Source organism: Acanthopagrus latus, chromosome 24 (assembly GCF_904848185.1).
Source record: "Acanthopagrus latus isolate v.2019 chromosome 24, fAcaLat1.1, whole genome shotgun sequence".
Classification (NCBI taxonomy): domain Eukaryota; kingdom Metazoa; phylum Chordata; class Actinopteri; order Spariformes; family Sparidae; genus Acanthopagrus; species Acanthopagrus latus.
In genome coordinates this window covers 2,350,035-2,371,613 of record NC_051062.1, presented here as the reverse complement: position 1 = coordinate 2,371,613, position 21,579 = coordinate 2,350,035, and the positions used below count along the sequence as shown (strand labels likewise).

General features: G+C 42.3%; 1 protein-coding gene across 1 annotated transcript; it reads right to left on the bottom strand.

The window, feature by feature from the left end:
* Window positions 1-584: 584 nt before the first annotated feature.
* On the bottom strand, window positions 585-21,560 carry abat (4-aminobutyrate aminotransferase). The gene is made up of 16 exons (XM_037090559.1): window positions 21,408-21,560; window positions 11,363-11,511; window positions 9,794-9,891; window positions 9,664-9,693; window positions 8,775-8,892; window positions 8,059-8,108; window positions 7,455-7,535; window positions 6,772-6,864; window positions 6,436-6,498; window positions 6,279-6,342; window positions 5,945-6,093; window positions 5,702-5,839; window positions 5,024-5,191; window positions 4,737-4,883; window positions 3,878-3,989; window positions 585-3,292 (listed from the first exon to the last, which is right to left on the bottom strand). Exons 2-16 carry the CDS (start codon window positions 11,430-11,432, stop codon window positions 3,171-3,173), a joined length of 1,503 nt encoding a protein of 500 aa, XP_036946454.1. The 5' UTR covers window positions 11,433-11,511; window positions 21,408-21,560; the 3' UTR covers window positions 585-3,170.
* Window positions 21,561-21,579: the final 19 nt, after the last annotated feature.

Here is a 21,579-nt window from a genome sequence, read left to right as displayed (position 1 = left end):
ATTTTCGTGACAGTTAGGAAACGAAGATCAGATTTTTGGGATGATTATCAACTATAAATGGATGAAATCTGAGGAGTTTTCAGTTCATTCTTGTAACTTCTTGTCCTCAGCCTATGACCTAGAAATGTCACCTCTGTTGCTGCTGAGTACATCCCCTTCCACCACCAGCAGGGGGGCTGAAGTCTCTAAAAATCAGTGCATGTGATGCAGTTCAGACATGTCATCTTTCATGAGGTAATTATTTTATTAAGTTGTTATACGTACGTTATTATAATAATTTGTCAAGTGTTACCAGCTTAGCCACGTGTAAATGAGGGTTGCAAAGAAGTGGATGAAACTGAAAGCGTCCGTACACTTTCCCATCATGCACAAGTCAGCAGTACAATATTTGAATAATGACTGATATAATGGAGAATGTGTGCGTCCATCATGGCCAAATTACAAGGGAGTGTGTACTGCCATTTCTGCTTTACCTACAACTGACCCCCAAAATATCTGTGATCAAATATTTTGAAACATATGTATATATGAACGGACCAAAGCACCTGATCAATGGCCCAAAATGCAAAATTTGAAAAATGAACTTACTCAAAACGTCATTTATTTATCACAGTACATGATTTACAACATTGAGCCATTTAAAATTACACCAATAATCATCTATCTCAGATAACAAATAGTTAAATGTGAAAAATGGGTTAGAGGTCATCGTGGATACTCATGGATACCGACAACAAGGAGACAGGCACTGTTGTCGTCGTCAACATTATATTGCTCAGCCGTGACACCCTACAACCAAACCACTTACTTTGTTAAATCTTCATTAAGATGCATGTTTAGGACTACATATACTTCGTAAAAGAAGAACAGAGAGAGACGCTGTAAACTATTTATAACAAATACTTTACATTAGGCTCACTGAATATCATTTCTGCGACATGAATGTAATAAGATGTAAATATATTCATAGACATGTATATATATATTAGATTTTTTTTTGTTAATAAGCAAAAACTAAATCAATATGGTACATCTTTATGTGCGACACATTCCTAACACTTGCCTAAAAGCTCCATGGAACACTCAGACACTGAGAGGGTTTAGCGCTCTATTAACATCTATTCACATAGAGCATCCTGTTCAATGGGCCTGTGCTCAATGGTCAAGTCGGCAACTTCCTTATAGTTTGTGCTTGCCCTGTTTGGGTCTCTGTCATCCGCTGCATGGGAGACAGTTCTGGATGGATCAGGTGAAGCGGCCGCTTGCTGCTCTTTATCGGAATCGAGGGGAAAAACAAGCAGACAGGCTGTTGCTGAACCAATCAGATTTTATTCTTGGATTTTAGTGTCTTTCAATCTAAAATATGCCAATTCCAATAGCTTAAGGGTGGTTTCAGACCATATCTGGTAGTGCAGCATGAAGGCTAGTCAATGAGGACAAACGCTAGTAGCATACCAACATAGCAGCCTCGCCTTTCTGCAAAACTGACCACTGGAGCTGATGCGCATGAAGCCAAAAAATTCTGGACTTCCGGCCGGGGCTCTTCCTTCCGCTTTGTGTATCGCATAACCCTTGTGCGCTACGGACTTTGGCCAACCGAGCCGGCTAACTTCCTGTTTAGCGCCTGGCTAAGTTGTATTAGGATAAAATCATTTCAATTGTGCAGCTCTTCCAGACATTTTATTGGATCAAATGGATGAAATTAGTACAGTGCAACAAGTCATTTCATGGGGGTTGTGACGCTCAAAGCCAACCACAGCGAGATATGCCACACTATAAAATTTAGACAATCGACATTGTAAAGTTAAAATGATGACCTGCCCTACAACAGCATGGCTCATTTCTGGCCTGGCACTGAGCTACTTTTGTTATCTATGAAACAGTTGTTGGCCAGTTGGTCCGATTTCAAATCCCAGTGCAGCGGTTAAGCCCTCAGGGAGAGTTTAAGGCTTTGAAGCCAACTTTTCACAGTGGCCAAACCATGTAGTTACATCACGGGATGCACTGGCTTTTTTCCATTACACTGTGAAAGAAGCAGCTATAAAACAATGGATAATTCTTATCGAGCATCACAGCCCTGAAATGACTTGATTGGCTATCATAAGTTGGGAAAGCTGGGAAGCGTCACACAGCATCACATGACGTCCCGTGGACAGGTTTAGTGGCCACTGTGTTTGTCTATATGACACTAGTGAAAATGAAGCAAAGTGAAAATGATCAGTTTCACACTTTGCTTCATTTAAGCAGATAGAAACACATTAGAGACAACACAGTGGCAAAACTGAAATCAGAACCAAGGGAGCCATGAAAATGAAAGGTAAATACGTTTTTTTCGGGAATAAATGAATAAACCGATATTAAGCTCTTGTTCAAGAGTGAAGAGAATGTGTTCAGAGTTTTTGCTCAATTGAGGAAACCAATTGCTTGGGTCATTAAAGAAATTTTTTTAAAAATAGCACATTTAACCGACATGCATTTAATTGACATTTTCATGGTCAATTTAAAGATTCACATTTTTCTGGGCTACGACATTTCAAGATGATAAGACATTCCAGTTCAGAGAAATACAAAAGTCAGAATCAGAACAAGGACATTTCTAATGGACGGCATTACATGACATGCAGGCCGGCGTCTTGGCTTCCTTTTTTTTTTTTTTTTTTTTTTTTACGATCTCACACTTTAATCACTCCAGTGACTATGGGATGCTGGGATTTGATTTGACTAAAATAAGATGTACTCAAGACTTTGTTCTGAGCCATTACGAGTGGTTAATAACCTTGGAAATCTTATTTACATGTATCTGATGACGCTCTGCGCATCTGTTAAAGGAGCAGCCCTACATTTTAACCTGGTTCCATACCTCTGAATGTCAGGCAGTAAAACTGTGACACAGAAGGCGCTGCAGAGGGGATGGATAGTCTACGCCAGAACATCATGGCAGCAAAAGTAAGAGGATATTACATTTCTATCTAAGCAGGGAAATATTGGTCTGTCTTCATTCTTATAAACTCATCGGGCCCTGAATCTTAAAACAGATGTCGTGAAGGATTTCTGTGTGAGATATTGTATGGATTGTGCTTATCGTGAGACGGACTCTCTCGAGCTTCCCCTCCTACTATTCTGCATTAGCTGAGGCTCAAGTAAGTGTCAGATTCCATCGGGGTTGGGATTTATTTGTGCTCGGCCAGCACGTCATTGAAGATGTTGAGGAAGATGTGAACGTGGTACTCCTTGAAAACCAGAGCCGGACGGAAACGGATCGACCGATCCCCACAGCCTCCCAGGAGGACACCTATCAATGACACGTACTGTTAATAAACGTACAAGCCCAACGTTTTCTTAATACTTGCAGTAATTGTTACTTTTATTGTGTACTGTTGTGTGTGTTGATGGTTTGAAAAACACCATTAGCATCTCACCAGTTGCTTGCTGCATTCTCCTGTGCCCACAATATAGAATATAGATTATACACAGTATGCAGCCTTCATGTGTCTTCAGCGAGCATGCAGACACGTTTAAATTTGACCCTCTGAGTGTATTATCTGAACTGAGCAGCATCAAGTGGAGGATGGTTTTGTGCTTGACATCAGATTATAGATGACAGGTTTTTTTGGATCGGGGCTTTGACTTGGGAGTGAGGACAAGATTTTGCTGCCTCATTTCACGGGTCAAAGTGGTGATGTAAAATGCATCCCTGTCCTCCAGCGTCCTTTACACAATCAGCAAATAAATATATTAGAGCTCATTATACTGCCAGTGCATCCTCACAGCAGGGCCGAACCCTGTCAACATTCTAAACTGCTGAAAATGAGGGTGCCATTATACATGAATAAAAGGCAAGAAGGAAGGACGGAGAGAATGGTGATGTAATTCATACCTTTGTCTCTGGCCTTGAGCAGGATGCTGTTGCGCGTTGCGTCATCGCAGATATCGATGGCGCAGAAGGTCCCCTGTCCTCGAGCTCGGCTTAATATGCCGGGGTACTGAGCCTGGGGGCCAGATGCATGGTGTTCAGGTTCACGCACATTTAGGTCATAATCATGTCAAATATGACCCAAGTCATTTACTGGAAGCCAAATGCATGATTGAGAATATAAAAAGAACTTAGGCCACAATAGTTTTATACACCTGGAGATAGGAAACGCTACCAAAGTACTAATATCTGAGGGTGAGGGAAGGGGATCTGTAGTGCTACTCTTACTGATTAAGACTGATTAATATTCTTATTGGTTACATGTAATTGCTATTATTGTTACTGCTATACACAAATTAGTACAAAGGTATAAGACGCCCCAACATAATGCCAGAGCAGCCTTTTAGACATCATTGAAAATCAGAACAATTCAGCTTCTTCCAGTTATATGACTTTTTACATAATAGTTCATGTAAGCAACTTGTTGAGTCTTGTTAGATCAAAGTGCTGCATTTGATCCGATTGCCTCTCACCCTGTTACAGAGGCTGAACCATTTAATTAAAAGAACTAAAAACTAGCCTTTCGGCTAATTCTGGCATATTCACTGTAATGTGATATGCAATTTCCCTGAGAAATAAACTGAGTAACTGCATGAAATAGGCAATGTCATTATACATAATACATTATGGGCTTATGAAGACTGATGCTGACATGGGACAGACAATCGACATGATTACCTGAAGGAGGTCACTTTTTGGACTGATGGCTTCAAATTTCAAAAAACTGTGTAGGTGTGTAACTGTAAAGCTGAAAATACACTACCTGTAGGTCATAGAGGCCGTTAAGCAAGGCTTTCCCAGAGCGGGTCACCTCCTCCAGAAGGTTTTCCCTGCGAATCACATTGAGAACCTCGGCCAGTAACAAGTTCTTTGAAGGGTCCCCCATCCATGTGTTAAAAATCCTGTATGGCTGTAAAAAGAAATTGACAAGAGTTGGACAAGCAAACGCACCTGTACGTTAAAAAAGATCTTATTAACATATTTGAACATTTAAAAGTGTGTCTGATCGGTGTATATAAGTAAATAAATGAAGAAAAGCTGGATCAGAACCTTATCTGCCTGTAATTCATCCTTGTGGTAGTAGCCACCGGTCAGAAGCTTCTTGCTGAAGGAGACAATGTCTGCAGGGTCGTCCATGCCCCAGTGCTCATGGGCCCAGTACTTTCCCGTGGCCCCTCCACCGGTCTGGACTTCGTCAACGTGGAAAGCACAGCCATGCTGGGTGGAGAAAAGACTGAGAGGGTGAGACATGAAGGAAATGACTGAGGTAGACAGACCATGAGTGTGGTTTTAATCACTCGCTACAGAGCTGTGCTGTTACTGTCCATATGTTGTGACTGCTGTAGGCATATAGACATATGCTGTGAATGCTGTGGGCACAAAGACATATGTTGTGAATGCTGTGGGCAACACTAACTCCATCCAAATCGTTAATATTAACTCCATTCAAACGTCAAAATATTTGTCTCGATTAGCACCATTACGCTGTTACTTTTCTCACTGATATCATTCACAGTCTCGGAAATATTCGGTGTTTTCTCATTGAAATGAGGGTGGAATATTTTTTAAAAATCCCTAATTTCAATACTCAATATTCAACAATTTCTCTACATTACAGGTGTTATTCATCTTTCAAATCACATTTAAACTTTACAAAATATTTTGGAAGCAACAGGGCCAACTCCCGCGTTGTGCCTTTCAAAATAAAATGTCGAGAATGTCTCTCACCTTGCGCGCAATGTTGCGGAGGCCTTTGAAGAAGTCTGGGGAGGCGTGGTTATCTCCACCCTCAGCCTGGATCGGTTCGATTACAATCCCTGCCACGGGGTTCCCCTTCTGCCTCCACTTCACAATCAGGTCCTCCGTCTGGAGACGCATGCACACACAAGTTTTTTCAACTTCTTTGGTGACAACAGCGCAGTTATATTTCACGTATAAAGCTCTTGGCACCCATGTGCGCGAGTAGCCTACCTCCTCAAGACAGCGAGCCTCTTCCTGTGCATTCTCTCTGGTAAATTCCTCTAGTGGGTACTGCAATCTGGGGAACGGGGCCATTGGCCAATCAAACGATGGCACATCCAGTTTGTGGATCGCTTTGGAGTGTGTCGTCGCCAAGCAACCTTTAAAAAAAGCAAAAGCACTACGTTAGCCATCTACACACTCACAATATTGTCTTTAATATGAACCTCAGCTATATATCTAAATACTACATCTATATTGAGTAATAATATATCTAGATATAATATGTCTATATCTCTATATCTAACTCAAAGGGTGTAATCCCCTCCTTCTGTATTTCATGTACCCATGGTTCTTCCGTGGAAACCTCCATTGAAAGATAAAATGCTGAGATCTGGACAGCCGGGGGCCTGAGACGGAAAGAAATGGAGATTAGAAAAAAAAAAGGGGGAGATACATTTTTAACACAATATGACTGGAAATCCCAAAATTCTTTCACCCACCTTGTTTATCATGCAGGTGCTGACGTCTTCATCAGACGGCGTGTTGTGGCCTCGCTCTTTGTTCTACAGCAAAAGGCAAACACATTCACACGGCTAAATAGACTTTTGGCTGATGAGATAATACTTGTTTTTGCTGAAAGACAGCTGACTGATGCCACATAAATTAGCTTTTACAAATGCTGGTGTGCTGCCCTGCATTATTTTTGTAGTTTGTTCCAGCTGCTTTGTTGCAGTTGGTGCAGAGGTGACTGTGACAGATGGTTTTTTTTCTGAACTTAACCCTCTACTTCTACTACTTTAGACCATGTGACACAGTCAAAGTTTGCACTTACTCACCCTGTACCAGATGAACATTGCTTTGTAGGCGTTTTCGTTGGAGCAGGAGCCGCAAGCCATCGTCTGAACCCGAGTCATTCCGCTGGGAGCCACCTGACACAAGGAAAGACAAATTATAGTACTGTTGTTTAAAGCCTAATAATTAACTAGAATGACAACCCCCTGGTAATGTGCCTCCACACGCCAGTCAAGTTACAGGTAACATCCAGAAATGATAAGAACTTTATGCAACCATTACCTGAAGCCAGTATTAGAAAGAACCAATGACCTTGCACAACTTAGCTTGCTGCAAGCCTTCCTAAATGTTGCATCAGACAATACAGAATGGGCCCGCAGGGATGAATACAGAATTAAGATGGATCCCTAGCGGTTACAATCATGGCGAACAGCGCTGTCGAGTACAGTATGTACAAGCAGAGTTTCACAGTATGGTGAGTGGGCCCTAAATGTAGCTTCTTATTTGGAGGCATCTAAAAAAAAGTGATGAAGGTGTGTTGCAGGACTGTTACAGTTGTTGGAAGGAAATTGGTGTTTGACCAACTCACATCTGCACTAGACAAGCAACAGGTTTTCAGTCGCCACGACAACCCCCAAACTGAAATCAGTTTATTTGGGCCAAAGTTGAAGAAATTCCAAAAATCTACTTCCTCAAAATCTAATCAGTGTGAGTGTCTGTTACTGACTGAAAGAAGACTTTCGGTGAGTTTGTCTGGAAAGTTCTCAGGTGGCAGTATTCCCAGGGCGGGACGGTTCACAAGTGTGCTCTGCAAGACAAACAGAGAACAGAGGCAAATTCATGAATACACGCGACAGGGGTAAACAGGGCAGGGTAAACAGTGTTACCTCCATTTACTACTTCTTCCATCGATGCATGCATCTGTTAGAACAAAAGATCTTCATGAAGTAGGGCACAATGTTTTTGCATTATACAAAATAATTCATTTTAATTGCACTACATCAGTGGCGACAACGCATCACTGCATGACCAATAGGAATGCACACGGTTATATTATGCAGCAGTCTTCTCTTAGATGTGAGCTATGTGATGTCTTCGCCAAATTTGGTGTAAACACTTCTGCCGCTATGACACAAGAGCTGCGGAATGTAAACACTTGAAAGCAGAAGCGTCTTCGTTGGGAAAATGATGAGGCTTGAACATCAGAATCGTGGTCAGAATCGTTGTATCACACACAGTGCGCGAGAAGCAGAATTCACCATTTCGTCAGTTTCGGTACCAGACAATACCGTTACATGACATTATTTACCTTGAGTGTGACGATAACCTACCAGATTGTTGGGATTGGCCATCAGCTTGAGGAGGGCAGGGTGGTTGTAGCCTGAGGGAAGAAAAAAGGGGAAGGAGAAGAAGAAATGTCTCTGCAGCTTTTAGTTTTACTTATCAAATGTGGCATGATATTTGTTTCGGTGCCATTGCTGCGCAGACGGAACATCTCAATTGACGACCTACCTACCTGCACCTACAGGGCGTGAAAATTACAACCGCATCGGCCTGAAACTAGCAAGGACGCTTGTGCTGCGCCGCACGCCGCTTTGCACCAGACAAACCGACACTGAGGCAGTGTGGGAGGGCATCGAGGCCAACGTGGCTGCAGGGCATGACATTCTTTTGAGGGCGATGACCAAACTGAGGGGGCCTTGCCAGAGAGAGACATCCGCTCTCAGAACTTACTGCATCAGTTTCTCTCTTCTCTCCCTGTTTATACATTTATATATCTGGGTTACTTTACTGTTTCATCATGCTCCCTTCCTGTTGTTTCAGGAGTCGAGTGAAATTACTGCTGGTAAAAACACAACAGTTCCTTATTTTGCTGCTCAGCAAAGATTAATCATCTGTTTTGTTCTTTGATTGCCGATGTACGATGTTCACAATGAACTTAATCCTTGAATCAGCCAAAATCAGACATTCCTGTCCAGTCTACGAACAGTCTGAGTCCCAAAATTCATTCTCCAGAATTCCCAGTTGACTATGTTTGACTACTGACCAATTGGGATGGACGAGATCTGGGTGTAGACGTCCAGCATGCGGTTGTTGTCGACATCCACCAAGTAGTTCCCTCTGCTCTCCTCATAGTTACAGAAGAAGTTGATTGCACCGACGTTCTGTGAAGAGACATTTTCTGTATTAAGAGTCGGATCCTTGATTTAAAAAAGTACAAAATAACTACATGAAGCAATAGCTACATTAATCACAGGTACAAACACAAAGCCTAATTAACTAGTTTAAATAACTATACATAAAGGACATGAAACCACAACACCAGTCAAGACAAGACAGACATACAACAGTGGAGTGGCACAGTCGTTCCAGCTGGGAAACTATATTTTCAAGGCTACTTTAAGAAGCACTCACACAGAATCCGTTTTAGGCTTGAGGGGAAGATTAATCTAACGTGCAGCAGAAGAATAAAGAAATGTGTAGAGATGTTAATAATAACATTGAGGACAAAACACCTTATAATACCTGGCTTCTGTCTTTCTATATGTAGTTGTAGTTGTGTTTTGCACATGTGCAGGTCAAGTATTTATTTCAACAAAGTCATGTGTGACCTCAATGGGATCAATGAGCTTGGACCTAAGACTGTTACTCTGCCAACAGTTAACCAGCGATGCACTGAAGATGTTGGCTTATACTCACTAAAGAGTCTTATCACTCTCCACTCTACTTTGTTATCTTGTTCTTGTTGCACAGTTAGTTAAAGTGCTGTCATTCAGGTTAATTTAGAGGGTGGCTCGCCAAAAGTGCGTTTGGCATCAGAACCTCTGCACCAGCACCAGGATGATGGATAGACGATGGTAATAACTTTTTCTTTTTATTGTCCAATTAAAAAGTAGACAGCGTGTTCCGATCACACACACGCACACACAGCTCACCTGGATCTCTCCCAGCTGTTTTGTCAGCGCCTGCAAACAAAATTTTAAAAAAGCGTTAGAAGTTGTTACTTCCAGTCAGTATTACCTCTGGAGGGAAAAGAATGTACTGATTCGTGCGCGTGTCTGTTACCTGGGATCGTGGTCCAGGGACGGACGTTTTCATGGAAGGTCCGTCATAGTCAAACTCCAGCTGGGTCTTCGGTGCCGCCTTGCTGACATACCTGCAGCCTGGAGAAATCATAGAGTGTTGACGATGTGGAGATCACAAAGATGGTGAGATCATTCTCAAACCAGAAGGCCCGGGTGTATGCAGAAGTGGAGCCAAACAAGACAGCTAATCAATCAATCAATTTCAGATGCTGAGCTCCTTAGACTTTGCCACTGTAGTGTCTGTGGCTGAGTCTGATGGACGCATCGAACAAGCCCTATTAAAATGGGCCCGGAAAAGTCACCAGCTGTTCATCAGAACCACTCAGAACACGTTAAGAGGCCATGCAACAGAGAACATTTGACTCACAACTTTCCATAACCACCAAAACTGATTGTTCAAGTTGCTCCATGTATATTCTTGAACCAGAAGATTTGGTCATATTTTCAGAAGACCTATAATAAATCAAGTTGTCTCTGTTTTGTCATGTAAAAGTTGTTGTTTTTTCCCACAACTACATTTGTTAAAAGTGAAAACTTTTATATTCTAGATTCATTACACATAAAGTAATTTTTTTTGTTGTTGGTGTTGATTTTGATGATTATGACTTACAGCTCATGAAAAACAAAACACACAGTATCTCAAAATATTGAATATAGAATATTATGAGACCAATCAAAAAATATATATTATTCTTAAAAAAGTATTTTAAAAGTATGTTTATGTACTGTCAAATCATACGAAAATGTTAGTGGTGGGCGTGATCTGGAAGCCAGACTCCTGGTGCTTTCAACAGAGTCATGGCTGTGGTATTATAAGTAACAGAGGACCAGCAGACCTGGGACCAGCTGACCACTTGCTTCTTAACAGAATGTGCATGGACCAAGAGATGTTCAGTGAGAGTGCTTTTACCATGTCTACCAAGTTCTTGAATCGAACTAGAACATCTTATCCAAATCGATTAGCCTATTGATGATTGACAAGACAGGAGACCTTTGAGATCTCACCTTTGAGATGCATGCTCACCTACGATAACCATAATCTGTCCGTCAATCATTCACAACGACTGAATAACAGCGCTCTGTTTTCACTGTAATGTAGTTCATCGTTTTTATCCCTGAGAAAACTACTAGTGGTAATATTTTATTAAAACTGTTTTAAAAATGTACGTTACTGAATTTCACTTTGATACATAACTTGAAATAAGTTGCATAACAGGCCTTGCAGAGTTGTGCAGATGTAGCATGGTTAGGAGCTATAGAAAAAGGAGGTGTAGGAGGTTCTGCATATCTGATTTGGTAGAATTTACTGATGATGCCGCCGTCTCTTCCTTCCTGTCACAAGACCAGTTAAGCCAACACAAAAGGACACAAAAAGATAAAAGAGATAATTGCCACGTGAAGTCCCTAAGCATTTCGCAAAGAAGTGGCCCTGCTAACACTTCTAGGTTATTCCTCCTTCCTATTTGTCGCAAAGCAACACGCACTTACCTGGTGACACACGACACGTGTGGATTTAAAGGGTTTGATTTCAAGTGAGCATTGGACTTACCTGGAGCACTGAGCCACAAGTTGGTCTGCAGGGAGAGAGCGAACCGACGGCTGATCAAGGAGGATGCCATGACAAAACTGCTGATGGAGGAAGCAGAAGTGCGAGAGAGAGAGAGGCAGCAGCTGCCCTTAAATCCAACTTCACTTCACCTGTGGAGAGAAAGACAGAGCGGGAATGCGGATTAAAGATTCTTATCCATAAAATGGGTAACAAAAGGAAACAGGCTGTCCGCAACAAAATCAAACTTGCAGATGGATGCATTTCAATTTTCCTTTTTCAAAACGGCCTTTGTCAAATTAGTCGCACAATTAATAATTTGAACACGGACAACAATTTCCCCCATGCCAACCCAAATCCAGAACGTTAATATATTTTGGATTTTCTCGACAAAAAACAAGAATAAAAATTAAATCAGAACTAACATATTTTATCAGAAACCCACAGAATTTCCCTCTGGTCCCGTGGACTCACTATATCAAAAAACTCAATCAAGCCTCGATGCTTGATATGGATTTTGGATTTTGAAACAATATAAATGCATGAAACTTCTGACGCTTCATTTGACTGTTTGTGCACAGAGCAGTATACAGACATTATTGGTACTTACTCAATGAATAATCATTCAGAAAATCAATAACTAGGCTCAATACTGATAGAAAAACACATGCACATCAGAACAATTTAACATTGGACATTCTTGTTGACAGCTATGACAATATCATTTCACTATGAAAGAACACGTAAAGATATCATGGGCAGACTAAGAGAGAAAAAAAAAAAGAGGCCCGGCACTCTGCTCTTTCATCTCCCAAGCTCTTATGTAATACTGGCGGCAGGAACAGGAAAATTCCAGCTATCTGCTTTCACACAGCAAAAGGAACCGGCCTTTCACACACACACACACACGCACACATATACGCGCACAAGCATGAATGCACATTAGCGCCGAGCCAGTGTCTTGGCAACACCTCGCGAACTGGATGAAACTGGTTTAGAGAGTAAGAGTTACACAAGGCTGCGTCTTCATATGGCCAAGAGGGGTAGGGTGGGTTATGTGAGGGGTGTGTATAATCAAGTGATGCTGGAGGCCTGAAAGAACACAGCGAGTCTGAACTGGGATTAGCCGGGACGCAACACAAAGGAAGTGCACGGCGATGATGAATGCTGAATGGCACACGGAGCTGGGAGTTGGAAGGCGAGGTTGATTTCTCATGGCGGTGGAGGTTCTGGTGGTCCTAAACGTAGATACCACAACATAAAGGAGACACAGGGGAAACTTGAGCTGTGTGACAGTAATACTGGCCGTGTGTGCGACTGTGAGTTGACTGAAAGAGGGAAACGAAAGTGGAAAGTGAACTACTGGACGTTGTTTGTTTTTGTTACCTACACCATTAACTCTGACCACTGCCTTGTCAGTCATTGACCCACCTGCCCGCATCCGGATATTTTCAGATTAAGCCGACCCAAACCCGTCTGGGTCGGCTCTCTCATCACTGGCAGTGTTAGTGTTACTGTAAAGACCACACCTGCATCTAAACAGGCCTAAGTGGCATTAACATGCTGTTAAATGTGCCGCAGCCGATTAGTTATTTGGCTCTAGGTGGACCGCAAACTGGCGTCAGCTGATCACTTTTCCCCAGGAGTTATTTGCTCAACGAGCATAGGTTGCAGGACAAAAAGAGAATTCATATTTGTGAGTTAGATAGTAAGAGGGCAGAGGGGGCAAGGTCCATCAAGCTGTTAGCCAGTGTGACTGTATGCTTATGGTAGAACACGGTTGTTACTGCTTTATGAAAAGGAAGATAAGCTGCATCCAAACAGGTTATTCATGCAGGCCATCAACACCCCACTTCTTCCAGCGCACTAGTGGCATTCCAATGCTAATCACAGAGTTTTGCCATCAGGGAGAACGTAGTTGTTGACACGACATGAAGAGTCCATCGCTGGGGCGAGTGAAAATGACAGCCTATATTTGAAATTCAGTATTTTTCGCCGGAGGCACGGGGGTGTGGTCCGCGGCTGCCGGACCCTCTGCCTCGCAATCATCGGTCCAATCAGCAACTCATTATAGGTCATTAAAATGATCATTGTGATGAGGTGGGGTGCAGATGGGTTATGTCCAAACTGACCTACAATAAAGTTACAAGAAAGAAGCCACGGCATATCACTGCTGGTAAAGTAAGAAAGAAACAATAGGAACAATTTCCAAACCCTCGTCTGATTTATCAAGGATACCTGAAGTACATAAGTGCTTTAATTTATTTGCTAAGTGTAAGAACATATAAGTGCATATATGGGTTATATGCCTCTAATGTGGAAAATATTAATGACATCACCTGTCATCCTCCAGCAGCAGAAACTATATATGTATCGCATTTGCGCATGAGGAATGGACGCAAACGTAGTCGACTCGACCTGAAGTGAGATTCATTTTTTTCCTTTTTTAATCATTTTTGCAGCATTTTTTTTGTTCATTTGAACACCAAGTGTTCCATCTCCTTTACCGTCCATTGAAAGCCAAAATGCCTCAATGACTTTTGGGTAGCAAAACCCAGACAGAGGCATCGCTTCCGACTTGATCCAGTTGATCGGCTGGAAAATTAATGATTTATCGGGAAGAGAAAAAACTGCATGTGCTGCCCTCTGAGTGGCTGTCTTATCTACAGTGGAAACAGGGCATACTTCTATAGTGTTCCCTGTCTGTGACTGCAGTTGTATAAATGTCTACATCGCTCATGCGGTTAGGTCACAGCTAGAACAAGTTTCCAGGTGCATGCGGAAATCCAGGAGCAAATTTGCTTTTGCTTGATGTGGATTTTGCAAATCGCATCAATCTTTTTCCAGTATATTTTGACTTTTCCATGCAGCCTGATAATCGTTAAACACGGTCTGCTAGTGATGCCGTCAGTTTAGAAAGCGCTTTCACAAACATCCTCTGCTCGTCTTGGGAGGTGAGAGAGCCTGAACGCATCAACATTACAGTGCATCTTTTTGTTCATCAGATTACATTCCTTCATTTCTCTCACATCCCTTTTTTCTTCTTTAGATGCCTGCGCTTTCATTTCCTCCCAAATATAGGTTCTGAATCTTCCCGTTCCACTGCTTTTTTTTTTCCACAACCAGCATTAATTTCAAAGAAAGTTTTAAGGTCCTTATGCTTTTTTTGTCTGTATCAGTATTTATATCCATGCAACGATCTACTGCTACATGATCAGAGAGAGCCATTGGATTCATTTGCCAATATATGACAGGTTTTATAATGTTGGTTGATATTAAGAACATATGCATAATAGAAAAACGTCTATGGCAATGTGAGAAGAAAGCATATTCCCTTTCACTGAGGTGAAGTCGCCTACATGCACCAAACCCTGTGTCTTCACTGATCATTTGCATTGCAGCTCTATTACAGAGCCAATAAATTTGCTTCTGTTTAAAAAGCATCTGGGACCTGACTGAAGTCTCCTGCTAAAATGATTGGGCCCTCTTGTGTACTTCCCATAACGTGGCATGTATCTGTAAGTAGAATTTAATTTGGCCATAAATACAAATCTGTGTCTAGAGGAATAAAACATGTTCTATTTGACAGTGGATTGAGGTTGACTGAATCAAAGGGCAGCATTGGGCTCCAGGTAGACATGCACTTCACTAAGTATTAATTCAAATGTGGAACTATTAAATGCAGCATTTTCTCATTTTCTGCACTGTTAGCAACAAACCTAATAACCTAATAGAACTGCATGCATGGTATTCCTGTAAACATATCTACCATCAAACTGGTGTCAACAGTTTAGGCAGAGTGTAAACTACGAGGAAGCCAGTGGCGTCTCTTAAATATTGGGTTGAGTTATCCCTAGGGTGGAGTTGCAGCAGTGGATGTGTTACCCATGCTGTGATAATGTGTGTGTTTGCAAAGTGCACCATCCTGGAGGTTTCTGTGTCTGCCAGCAGCAGAGGGGCTCTTGAGGGCCTTTGTGCATAAAGCACGTATGAGCTGTGGTGAGCAAAATGCAACAAACATGCAGGGGCAAACATCTGAGATCAACTCTGGAGTCGACAGCTGTATTAGGGAGACACACAAAGCAGTGCTGTAGCTCTGCTGGCGCTCTGTCACCAGCTTTGGAAATCTAAACTGCTCCTGCAAACACTGCTGGTTCTATTTAAATTGATGGGGGGGGTCATGCCTTAACCTAGATATGAAGCGTCAATAGTGCAAATCCATTTAACGTTAGTTTAGAGAACAGACATTTCCACTTGCATTCAGCGGTTGCTTTTGTCCAAAATGACTTACAGGAAGTACATGTGTCACCCTTCCTCTCTCAAATCAATTCAGCAGCAGCGGTCGTATTTTAGCAGTGGAGGTGCGTCACTGCTGGGTGTATAAAGGGAGAAACAGTGGAGAGTATGAATGTCTGTTTTTCTGTATCGCTACCATGGATAATGCGTAAAATTAGGCTATTACTGTCGTATGGTTTGTGTATGAGGATTCATAAGATATGCAATTCTTTGCCATCACCATCAAATCATGGCAGCACGCTATCATAAACGCAAAGATAAGGAAGACAAACAAACATTTTTGTCTCACTGCAGACAGGATCATTGTTTTGCCTGGTTCAATCCGTCATGTCAAAAGCAAAACCAGGTAGTTTACTCGCAACGACAGCTGAACCAAGATGGCAGTTGTAGAGACGGAAAGCCAAGATGGTGGTCACGACCTCTTGGAAGATGAAGTCGTGGAGTGTTCCAGCTTCACGCGGTGCTCTCTTGAATACACGCAGCATTGTTCCGCTGCCACGGGAGAACCCCAATCTAATGTGACAGCGAGGTCGTCAACCATAAGTCTCCAACAAGTCGCTGTAAGGTGTATGTGGGTGGAAACCTCATGCTTCCTGCAACATGTTACGGTCGTACTGATTGGACCCGGCGTCCAGCTGCTCTAATCTGTCCTTATGTCCGGCCACGGCGGAACCGACGATGCGTTCAGGTGCGCTCTCAGACAATGAGGGATGGGAGGAAGTTGAACATCTCAGAAAGCAAAGAAAGAACTTTAGGAGCTACGTGTTTCTCCTTACATGCTGTTGAGGAATATGAGGAGATATTTACAAGCAAAACAACAGAATTTAGTGTAATACAAAAAATGTCTGCTTCAATTTTCAAACTGTAATATAAATATGTCCAAGAGTGTATTATATAAAGACAAAATTATCATTTGACTCCCATCACATTAAAATCAGATGTTCTTGTGCTGTGAGCGGTCTAATTTATGTTTTGCAATATCACTACTAAAGAAGGTTGTAAGATCTGAGGAATACAAAAAAGTCTCTTACATCTTGATTTGTCCACCGTCTTAAAATAGACTTGCCGTCCCAAATACCTAACAGAAAAACCTCTCAAACATGAGATTTGTTATGAAAATAATTATTCAAAAATAACTTCAAACTGTTTCAACTTCATCCAAAATGTTGTCTGACTGCCACTGCACCAAGGTCTCTGTGAGAACCACCTGTTCACTGGTTGTGTATCTGGATACTTCCATCTCTGATAGCAGCTCAGTAAAATGATGTGAAGCGAGCTCCGTCTTTGTTTAATCAGCGCACTTTATATTAATCTTTTAAAAAGAATTTGTGTTTTGACTTAACTGCAGACACACAACTGTGTATCTCCCGACTTCCCGTGAGAAACATCTGGTCTTTGTTGCCACACACAGCTGGAAAGTGTCCTGAGGCCTCTTTAACAAGTCTATGTCAAAACCTAGTACAGCATATGGCTGGTCAAAATGCAGAGATGTGTCCAATTTGTTACTGAGATAGTCAGCGGTAGAGCCTATGATTTGAATTATTAATTATCAAATGCTCATGTGCAATTTCTTGTTGTTAATGTGCGCTGATGTAGCAGATCACGTGACATAATAATGCAGAGTGTGAGAGTCCAAAGATGTCTTTTACTTTTCAATTTTCAAAACACTTTATGACAAAAAGTGATCAAAAGTCAACGTGTTAAATTTCAGACCTCATTGGTTTATTATCCCAAGTAACCTGCAATAATAAATGCTTGGATAATAAATCCCTAAAAACAGTGAGTTCTTCAACAGGAGCTACTTTAAAAAATCATTAATGTAAATGGTAAATGGACTTGGATTTATATAGCTCTTTTCCAGTCTACTGACCACTCAAAGCACTTGACCTACCTATTACCTATTAGATTACACATCAACTCGTGTTTTATGACAGTTCAGATAAATCTGTTTCTATTTTTGTATGTTTCAGCTAAAAAATGTACATCTTTCCATCTCTATTAATGCAAGTGGTCTAAGGTACGTGGTGCAAAAAGCTTTTTGACAGAATCATTTTGGATGAGGAACAAAGACTGTTCAGTTTTGTCTAAGCGCCGGGGAGACAAAGCTTATTTGAGTTACAGCACCTCAAGAATCAGATAGGCATCGAATTCAAATGACGTGTGAACAATTTGCTACACTTGACACTCCACTAAAAGGTAATAATCCCTGTCAGGTCTCCTGTCAAGTCGGAAATCAAATACCTGGGAATGTGTCTTATAAAGGATCAGAAACTGATCAATCATTGAATGTGGAAAACAAACCCAAAGAATGTAAAGCAAAGTTCAATCATGGCTCCAAAGAGATCTGTGTGAAATGTACTTTCAGGGCTATGTATAACATGGGAGTGGACAAATATACCTGCTCTACATTTATCATCATTGCAACAATCCAAAACAATGACAGACACTGATCTGTCTACTTATATCCTCCAGAATATCCGCATAGTACCGCATGCTTAAGAAATATGCCGAAAGCATAACATGGCAATCTCAAAACCCAATGAGCAGCAACAGACGGGCACTGACCTGAAGGTAACATTCCTCAGTAATACTGACACTATGTGGCATTCAGCGTTATACTTATAAAGATTAACTGAACAATGTTGATAGGCTTTACAGGCTGCAGCCGCCCACTGAGCTGTTGCAGCTGAAAGTCTGGTTCTCTGCATCAGCCGCGTGCTTGGCCAGCAGGTGGTATTTGACGCTTTTCGACGGTAAATGCAAATAACTTCATCGTCAACATCCGGAGGGGCTTTGACTTTTTTTTCCCCTTTTGGTGGTTTGTTTCTGCCACCTATCCACAAAAACGCGGCCGCAACGCTTCCTGATGTCACAAACAGGTCACAGCTCGCACTAATCACACATACAAAACAAATGTACTCTGTTATGAGTAACGTGCATTAATGCCTTATTATCATGTTCACTTTGGCAGCATTCCCTCATTTACTTTGGCAAACTTGTTTCTCCAGCACAGGGTGTTCTTGGGCCTAAAGGCCTCACTTTCTCTCCTCTAAACATATGACTGCTCTTGTGGCCAAACTCTTTGTATCATCTGACCACAGAGTTTCTCCTCCAGAGGGTTTTTTTTTCTTTGTCTACATGATCTGCTGCAAACTTCAGCCGAGCTTTGTGGTGCTACGTCTGGAACAAGGGCTCCTGACTCCAGACGCCCGACACCCGTCCTCCGGCAGCTTCTAATTTCGGTCGACTCTCGACCAACCTGATCAGTCGTCTCTCGGCAGCAGGTGACAGTTTCTGTTTACATTGGGTATCATCTTTAAATAAAAAAAAAAACTGTGAGATCTGTCTCTTGCAACACTTTTCATACACAATATTGTTTCTGTTTTTTCTAAATGAATTTTAGAAAAAGAGAAAAGATGTTTTAAATCATTAGAATATCTTGTATGTTTGTCTTTCTTTTCTATTACAGTCCACTATAACTGCACTTCAATAGTCGTTCTTATGAGATTTTACATTTGTTGACCCTACAGCTGTGGTATCATCTGTGAGACCAAATGTCAATGCTGCCATACTTTACATTTGCATCTTTCAATAAAATGAAGCCCCATTAATATTTTCATCAATCGTGTGCACTCTAAGAGAAAAAAATAAGAAAAAAACTCAGTCTTCACAACAACACACAGCTTTAGCTATGCTAGAGTCAGTATTCCATCTTGACCGATGGGAGTGAAAGATGCTTTGCTGAAGCGAAAAATTGCAAAAACAACATTTGCAGCTACTAGGTGGAGAACATTGTATGTGAAGTGAAAAATATTATTCGGATCTTGGGAACGACTGGCTTTGTGCAAACACTCGCAGGTCTACGCACTCATTTACAGATCTGTCTAAACATTTGCAGAGCTCCAATACATATTTATCGATACTGTGCTCATGGACAAACATGAATGTGGACCCTGGGGCCGCTCGGGAGGTAGAGCAGGTCGTCAAAGTAATCGGAAAGTTGCTGGTTTGAATCCCCGCCCCACCCTGGCTGCATGTCAAAGTGTCCACGAGCAAGATACTGAACCCCCCTCCTGATGAGCCGTCACTGTGTGAATGGATGATGTAAAGCGCTTTGAGCAGTCGGCAGACAGGAAGTCCATTTGAGATACAGTTACACAACTCTCCACCCCCCCATTACCAAATAGAGTTCGCGGCGATAATGGCCCCATTCAAGGTTCCTTGGCATGCACCAACTGAGACCACTCGGATGGAGACTTACATGACAGGGCCGCTGCCATCGGAACTACAATACCAGTCAGAACAATACAGAGATATCCCAAGAGATGTCGTTTCAAAGCTGACGTTCAGCTTCTGCATCGTGCGGGCCTAATCTTGCACAAAACGCCAACAACAACAACATAAATGATAATAATGATAATAATAATGAAGAAAAAATAGCTCTGTTCAAGCGTTGGTATCAGCAGACAGCCAATCAGATCTGGACTGAAAGTTATGAATCTCTAGTTTGTATATGGATGAGAAACAAATCAAAAGCAACTCTGTGTTATTTCATTCATGTGTCCCTTATTTAGTTAGAAATTACAAAATTACAAACGTAAGAAAAATAAGAGCACCAAAATGTTGTATATTTCCATATGTACTGCACCTACTCAGTCCAGTCTCCGTCTCCTACATCTGATGTTTCTGGATGATTATGACTGCTGCACAAATGTGCATGAGTCAGTTTAGTGTTCTCCGGCCAATCCCAGTGCTTTTATTCAAACAGTTTATTAAGTTGAAGGTGGGTATTTTTTCTTTTTTCTCTCATCCATCATCCATCAGTTTGTCTGATGCCTGGTTTGCACCGGGCAGGGAGGGGGAGGACAAATGTTACGAAACGCCAACTGGCACCTAAAGATGTCTGTGCCTCTGAGATGTAGCTGAGTAGATGCATGAAGTAGTTTAAAACTGAAATACTCAAATACAGTGAGTGTGCATTTATATAACCTTTTTTTTTTTTTTTTTTTTTAAATGCACATTATGAGGCCTGGAGCCACCGTTTCTCAGTGTGCTCCAGTAAGTGTCTGCCTTCACATCCACAGCTGTCTGCAGGCTGAACTTGCCACATGATCCCCTGAAGCAGGACAACAGCCTCGGTCCTAACAGCCATCAGCACCACAGTTGCCCCCCACACACACCACTGCTTCTGTCGGGTGCCGCCGGTGGTGTGCGGGCAAAAAGGAGGTCAGTCATCAACAATCAAATACTAAATAAATAAATAAATAACATGTTGTGTTGTGTTCATGGAGCACGTTTCTGTCTGCTCCTCTGCCAGTGCAACGACGGGAAGAAAGAGACGGTTCGTATCAGTGCAAAGTGAACTAGAAATCACCGGTGATCAGAGAGCGAGGGTGCATTAAAAATCATCCCGGCGTGTTGGGCTTGCTCGGAGGGACGTCTGTGCGAGCGCGTCCAGTCCTCTGAAGGATCTGGTTCTGACTAGATCTGGCTGGTTGTGTGTGTGTGTTTGTGTGTGTACCGGACCGCCCGGCGCTGATCAATGAACGCGTCGCTTCGCGTCGAGACGGGATCGTCTTCGCCAGCGTCTTTTTCCCCGCTGTGCAGACTGATGCGCAGCCCGGGGATCCGACCGTCTAACGGACGAAAACAACTGCCGACGAAGATGCGACATCGCCGCCGTCTGACGCGCGCCCCCCCACCTTTCCAAGCTGCAGCCCCGGTTGTGTAAGGCTCTCCGGCAAACGCTTACCTACGATCCGGCGACGGCAGGACCTCCGCGTAGATCACAGCACCACGGAATCACACAACGCGACGGCAGCACGGGGTCGACCCAGCTCTGCCAGCCAGGCCCCTGCTCTCTGAAGGAGGAGGGGCTTACTCGCTCTCTTCCCTCTGTCTGTTCAATTTGATTGGCTCAATTG

Excerpts from the sequence above, each read along its gene's own strand:
- abat (XM_037090559.1), bottom strand. The coding sequence starts at position 11,432 with ATGGCATCCTCCTTGATCAGCCGTCGGTTCGCTCTCTCCCTGCAGACC. Across the intron at positions 7,536-8,058 it reads TGGCCAATCCCAACAATCTG|AGCACACTTGTGAACCGTCC; the intron begins GTAGGTTATCGT and ends TTTGTCTTGCAG. Across the intron at positions 5,840-5,944 it reads AGGCTCGCTGTCTTGAGGAG|ACGGAGGACCTGATTGTGAA; the intron begins GTAGGCTACTCG and ends ATGCGTCTCCAG.